The 6,541-nt window shown below is 41.3% G+C and overlaps 1 protein-coding gene across 2 annotated transcripts in view; it reads left to right on the forward strand.

The window, feature by feature from the left end:
• Positions 1 to 6,251, forward strand: part of rasa4 (RAS p21 protein activator 4) — a 52,968-nt gene extending 46,717 nt beyond the window's left edge. For both annotated transcript variants that reach the window (XM_047021394.1, XM_047021395.1), the window contains exons 18-21: positions 5,009 to 5,144; positions 5,308 to 5,428; positions 5,530 to 5,588; positions 5,840 to 6,251. In XM_047021394.1, the coding sequence (XP_046877350.1) occupies positions 5,009 to 5,144; positions 5,308 to 5,428; positions 5,530 to 5,588; positions 5,840 to 5,967 (444 nt within the window). In that variant the 3' untranslated portion in view covers positions 5,968 to 6,251. The remainder of the gene's footprint in view (positions 1 to 5,008; positions 5,145 to 5,307; positions 5,429 to 5,529; positions 5,589 to 5,839) is intronic.
• Positions 6,252 to 6,541: the final 290 nt, after the last annotated feature.

Genomic DNA, 6,541 nt, shown 5'->3' on the forward strand with positions numbered 1-6,541 from the left:
ACCTTTTGAGTTTCTAAGTGAGTACCCCTGCTCTATCGTATCGACAGATTAGCAGAGACTGAGGAATAGAGTAAAACGTTTTTTACACATGTCAACGTGTATGTCTATTAAACAGTTTTGTATTTTGTATACAAGTTGTATTTTGATCAATGTTGCAACTACGTAAACCCAAGTCTGCACACTTGGCCATGACAACTACAACAGTGACTTTAGAGAACTACATTCTACATTAATCTGTTTGAAACGCCCCCGGGCGTGGTGAACTGTGGGAAGGCAAACGATGGCAAGCGATTCGCGTCGCTGCAGAGGACACGCATTGTCAACTCAATCGCGTTGCGTCGCTACCCACAATGCACCACGCAAGCAATTCGCCTGGCTCCATAGAAAATGAATGGAAAACATGTTGTCGCTCGCATCGCGTCGCTGCAGTGTAAACGCACCGTAAATGCCTGAAAATATCACGAGAAGGGAAAAACTTACAATGACGTTTAAATCAAAGAGATTAGGTCAATTTTTACACCGGTCTACCAAATGTATTCGTTTTGATTCAACCGAGGTTGCTGATCACCATTCCCTCTTGCAGGGGAAATGAGAAGACAACTATTTCATACTACTCTTCACTCTTAGTATTTTTAGTTGTAAATGAGCAGAAAAATATATAGTTTTAAATCTATGTAGTCTTTATAAATAATAAGTAGGCTATACAATTTTATATTAAATATACAGAAATATCATTTGTAAAATGTAATTTAAAACAGACCCCTGCAACCAACGCACGCAAGGACACCCTACAATTTCCCCAGAAATGGTACCCTCTCTAGTTATAATAGTAACATATTTATAGGCTTATTTCATTTAGCTTGCTTTGCCAAGCTAAAACAACGATGGAGCCAGATATTCAAGTTCACAGTTTCTTTAATCCGACACAATACCCCATGACATGTCCCATGACATGAAAACGTCACTTTAGGAGATTATTTAACATGAATATGAGTTCCCCTAGCCTGCCTTTGGCCCCCCAGTGGCTAGAAATTCCAATAGGTGTAAACCAAGCCCAGGGTATTCTTCTCTGCCTTTGAGAAAATGAGAGCTCAAACCATAGACATGGCTCAAACGATAGATATATACATAAACATGTGTTTATATATATATCTATGGCTCAAACGCTTGTTTTTGAAAATGCCCCTATTGTGACGTCACAATAGGAAAGATTACCTTTCTTTTCTCTGCTTTGCCCGCACAGAGAATTTGGCCCACCAATGAAAAAATTTGCTACCACCAATGAAAACATTTGCTACGACCGTGCGAGCGCGACATTGGCACGTCTTGAGGAAAGCTCGTTGTGGGACTGCTCATTGTGGCTGTAATTCTGCACCAAGGCTGAATTTCGGGAAAGAGACTTCAGATATAGTATTAGGGGACCACTAAGGCCTATATAAAAGCATCCAAAAACAGCATGTCATGGGATCTTTAAGCAGTCATACTAAAAACACGAATCAAAAAGAACAATGTATATTTGGTGAATCTGAGTCATATGTGGAATATGTTCCATCTAGAATAGGCCCATATTTCTAAAAACCAAGTGAAAGGAATACTATTCAGTACTAATAGCATTTTTCATGAAGTTCACATGATGTATCTGCATCTTGATCAGACTTGTACCCCGTTCTGCCAGTTTTCTAACTCCATTGCAATGCCTTAGCTGCTCACATGTTCGCGACTGGTTGTTGGCACGTAAACGCACGTAAACGGCATTACGTGCGGACAGCTCTGATAAATCTTTCAGGCTGTTTCCGGAAGATGCGATTTGCACTAAAAAGTTAACACATAACTTGAACCATAATCAGGTAGGGGTGGGCGATATGGACAAAATCTTCTATCACAGTATGAGTAATTTTGTATCATGGTTACGATATATATGACGGTATAGTAATTGTTCTGTAAATATGTAAAACAATATGTTACTGGCTATTATTTAAAGGCAACGACAGTACAAGCGTTCCGATTGGCTGATGCGCAGTCATGCAATCCGCGTGGTGACCTACTCACAGCTCAATACAGATCCAGAATGCCCTCCGACGAAAATTTCAAAATGAACGAAAGCGAAGTCTGAGTTTTACTATCCATATCTAACTTCGGTTTCGGCGTATCAACCTCGTTAAAGCTCGGTCGATACGTTAAAGCCTCATTTTGATATTTCCCAGCATGACCTCACTCTCAGCTAGTAAGTAGTTAACCTTCACTAGTCATCCTAGATCAAGAATGCTAGCAACGCCACCAGTGTAATTTTAAAACAATAATTTTACAGAGCCATAAAAACGAGACATAAAACTTGAACAACAAATCGAATTGGTTACCTGCAGAATGGGTCATCAAATGTATAATTAATTTGCATCGGCATGAATGTGGTTCGCTTAGACAAAATACACTCCACATCGAAAATTCCGTCAGACCAACGCAAATGTGCTTCACGGTCAAACGAAAATAGCAAATCAAATAAAAGTTAAACTACAATTCTAAATATCAAGAATGCGATTTATATGATGGCTTATATACAATACAAAAACTAGAAAAGAAAAAAATATATATACCTCGGTTGAAACAGTATAGCCAAATCTCTCCCGGTAGACACATTTCTACCGTTGCACGGTATATACCGTCATACCGCCCAGCCCTATACTCAGGCCAGGTACAGTGTAATGTAGTAAGTACAAAAAAACACACATCTAGGATAAGTCAAGAAAGCAGGATCCTGGAATTTGATTGAGTGCGCATATTGTTATCTTTTTATTTTCTTCACTGCAGTGAAATAACCGGCGCTCGACGCTTCTAATGATTAACACAACAATCACACACCTTAAAGCGTGAAAAGGTCTTTGAAGCCGAATATCTGGCAGAGCTTCAACATTCAGATACGGGAATCTTCTTCAACTATTTTCAGATTTTAATGTATGACACATCATTTGAAAGCTTACAATCTGCAAGCTAGTTACAATCTGTAAAAACGGAGAAATTAGTTGTCCGACAACCGCCCATTTTTATTGGAGCGTGTCACATATGTTGCTAGTGAAAAACAATATCTGCGCTTGTGAAATAATCACTCGCCCTTGACTTTTGACATAAATTTGACGCCATACTAGTCCATGTGCCACACACACACATAGCTTACACGCACACAAATTCACGTCAAATAGCGTAGGCCTAGCATATTTTTTCAGAACTGCCGGACAGTTAGGTAGTAGGCCTAGACGCAGTGTTGGGAAGGATACTTTCAAAACATATTTTGTTACAGAATTTCTTGCCCAAAAATGTATTTTGTAACGTGTTGCGTTACTCAATCTGAGTAACGTATTGTGAATACTTGGATTACTTCCATATTGAATGGCATTTTGTGTTGGAATATGGCCATCAAATCCAGCTAGATTTATCCGACTCCGATACGGATAGACAAACGGATTTGGACGGATTCGATTACTCTTTTGACTTTATAGTACTCCTTAGGCTGTAAGTAAGTAAGTAAGACTTTATTTCTATAGCACATTTCATACAGGAATTGCAGCTCAAGGTGCTTTACATAAAATCAACAAAAACAAGAATACAAGTGATAAAAGTAATAGATCTAAAACATATAACAAACCAGACTAGCCGCACTCTATCTGCGGTCTCTCGAATCCGTCTTGGATCCGAGCTGCCTCGTGCAGTTTCCAAACATATAACAACCCAGACAAGCCGCACTCTGTCTGCGGTCTCTCGAATCCGTCTTGGATCCGAGCTGCCTCGTGCAATTTCCAAACATATAACAACCCAGACAAGCCACTCTCTGTCTGCGGTCTCTCAAATCCGTTTTAGACCCGAGCTGCCACTTGCAGTTTCCAAACATATAACAACCCAGACAAGCCGCACTCTATCTGCGGTCTCTCGAATCCGTCTTAGACCCGAGCTGCCACTTGCAGTTTCCAAACATATAACAACCCAGACAAGCCCCACTCTATCTGCGGTCTCTCGAATCCGTCTTAGACTCGAGCTGCCACTTGCAGTTTCCAAACACATAACAACCCAGACAAGCCGCACTCTATCTGCGGTCTCTCGAATCCGTCTTAGATCCGAGCTGCACTTGCAGTTTCCACACATATAACAAATGTGTTGAGTTGTGGGTGCTGAAAACAATTCACCGCCAGAACAGTGGGTGGAGCAATGTTTTTGAACCTTAGAGAAGCCTGCCCCATGACGTCTTTGTGTGTGGTAGTCTTCGATTGTTTATTTACCCCCTCCCGACTTTTCCTCACATGTCTCTGTATGCCCTCAAAGATGGGTTGTAGAGGTTCTCATACCTCCGGACCATCTTCTTTGATTGTGTTTGGGGTTGAGAAATGGCGGTATTGTGATTGAAACAAGAACAGTCAGATGGCTGAGCGGTGAGAGAGTCGGGTTAGTAATCAAAAGGTTGCCGGATCGATACCCCACCGTGCCAAATTACGTTGTGTCCTTGGGCTAGGCACTTCACCCTACTTGCCTTAGGGGGAATGTCCCTGTACTTACTGTAAGTCTCTCTGGATAAGAGCGTCTGCTAAATGTAAATGTAAATGTGATGGCCATGCATTGGTTTAGCCAATAGCATTGCAGAAGGAAAGAATGAGAGGCAATGACATGGAAGCGATAGATAGTTGTGTTCACACAGTTTAGAAACCACCAGATAGAAGTTCTGGGAAATGCATGGAGTTGCCTTAATTTATTTATAGAGTGAATAAACTCGTGAAACAGATAAGTATCGTAATGTAATGCATTGATTTCAACAATGTAACTGTATTCGAAATACCAACTATTTAAATTGTAAGTGTAATGGAATACAGTTACTCATAATTTGTATTCTGAATACGTAACGCCGGTAAATGTATTCCGTTACTTCCCAACACTGAGTAGACGACATATGTTGATTGTTTAAGTGTCGTAATCAATCTGAGTTTAAACTCCGGCCAGCGCCCCTGATCTAATCTCTGTTTCACTATAGAGTGTGAACGAATTGAATCAGTGGCTGTCGGCTCTCAGGAAAGCCTGCAGCCACAATACTGACACTATGAGCTGCTACCACCCAGGGATCTACAAAGGGGATCGTTGGAGCTGCTGCCACCAGAAGGACAAAGCAGGTACTGCAGGACTCATGGACAACAGCTTTCCTCTCGTTGGAACCACATTTTACATTGTTATTAATCAGCTTCGCCCATGATTGTCTTATAGATTGTAAATAATTTGGGGTATTTGTTGGTCTATGGTGATAAGGAATCTGTACTTGCCTGTTTTTCCATCCAGACCAAGGGTGTGACAAAACCAAGCATGGGGTGACATTGCAGGAGTGGTACGACCCCCTTGATCCAGATCTGGAATCCCAGCTCATCTACCGACACCTCATTGGAGTCAGGCAGGCAATGAGGTGACTCACATATTACCGACTGTGGAACAAAACAAGTTGAAATGTTGATGAGACTTTCATGTCATTTTGCTTATTCTGTGTATGTATTGACTTTTGTGCAGGGACAAACACCTGGAGATGAAGCTACAGAATGATGATGGTGATTGTAAAACTGTGGAGGGTAGGGGAATATTATGTTTGTTTTTGCCAATTACTTTATGTAAATTATGTATTGATTGATGTTCATCTCACTTGGTTACTCAATGAATTACAGCCGCCTTAATATTTTATTTATATTCCATATGCTTGTAAATCAGAAGATGGATGTCAGGAATACTGGAAATAGATTGGTTGTCTCAAAGTTGTCTGGAAGTGAACTGTTACACCTCAGACCACATCTTGGTCTGATTGTACAATTCCCTTCTCTTTCAGGTGACAAGAAACTGGACGGGGTCTCAAGGTTTTTCCATGTCCTCCAAGACTTGCAGGATTCTCACACTGCTGTAGAGGAGGAGGAGAAGTCCAAGAATAAAAACCTTCTCCTGGAACTACAGACATAACACAAACACTGTACAGCACTGCTTCATCTAAGTGTCTTCATGATGTATCGGAAGATGAGTCACTGTTTAGGACAGGCTTAAAAAAACTTTGCCGGGCTACCAGCAGCATTCCTTTAAGAGAGAACCTAGCAGGAAAGGTTCTTTGGATCAATCTGTGTTGTTGACACCACATCTAGCTTTCCTCCATCTTATCCTACCATAAGCTAGATGTTGTCATGCAGGGACGTGCACAGGCTATGGCTAAGGTTGCCCGGGCAACTGCCCTTTTGCCCTCCTCGAGTCAAAGTGCCCCTCCGAGGAAAATAAATAAATAATAGTGAATTTAAACAGCTGCAGAATTTCATGTAGACCTAGATAAAAAAAATCGCCACCTGAAACATTTCATAAAGCAGCTTTATTCACTTCCAATCGATAAGCCTATGGGCAACGAGAGTGGAAGTCACAAGGGGGAGGGGGTATGCCTCCTACTCTGTTTACTACGGTGGCCCTGAAGTGCAAATCACACCCCCTAATATGAGTACATCCCCCAAATGAAAACACTCCCCCTCAATACGAGTCAACTCCCCCCAAATCG

The sequence above is a fragment of the Hypomesus transpacificus genome, chromosome 6 (assembly GCF_021917145.1).
Source record: "Hypomesus transpacificus isolate Combined female chromosome 6, fHypTra1, whole genome shotgun sequence".
Taxonomy (NCBI): Eukaryota; Metazoa; Chordata; class Actinopteri; order Osmeriformes; family Osmeridae; genus Hypomesus; species Hypomesus transpacificus.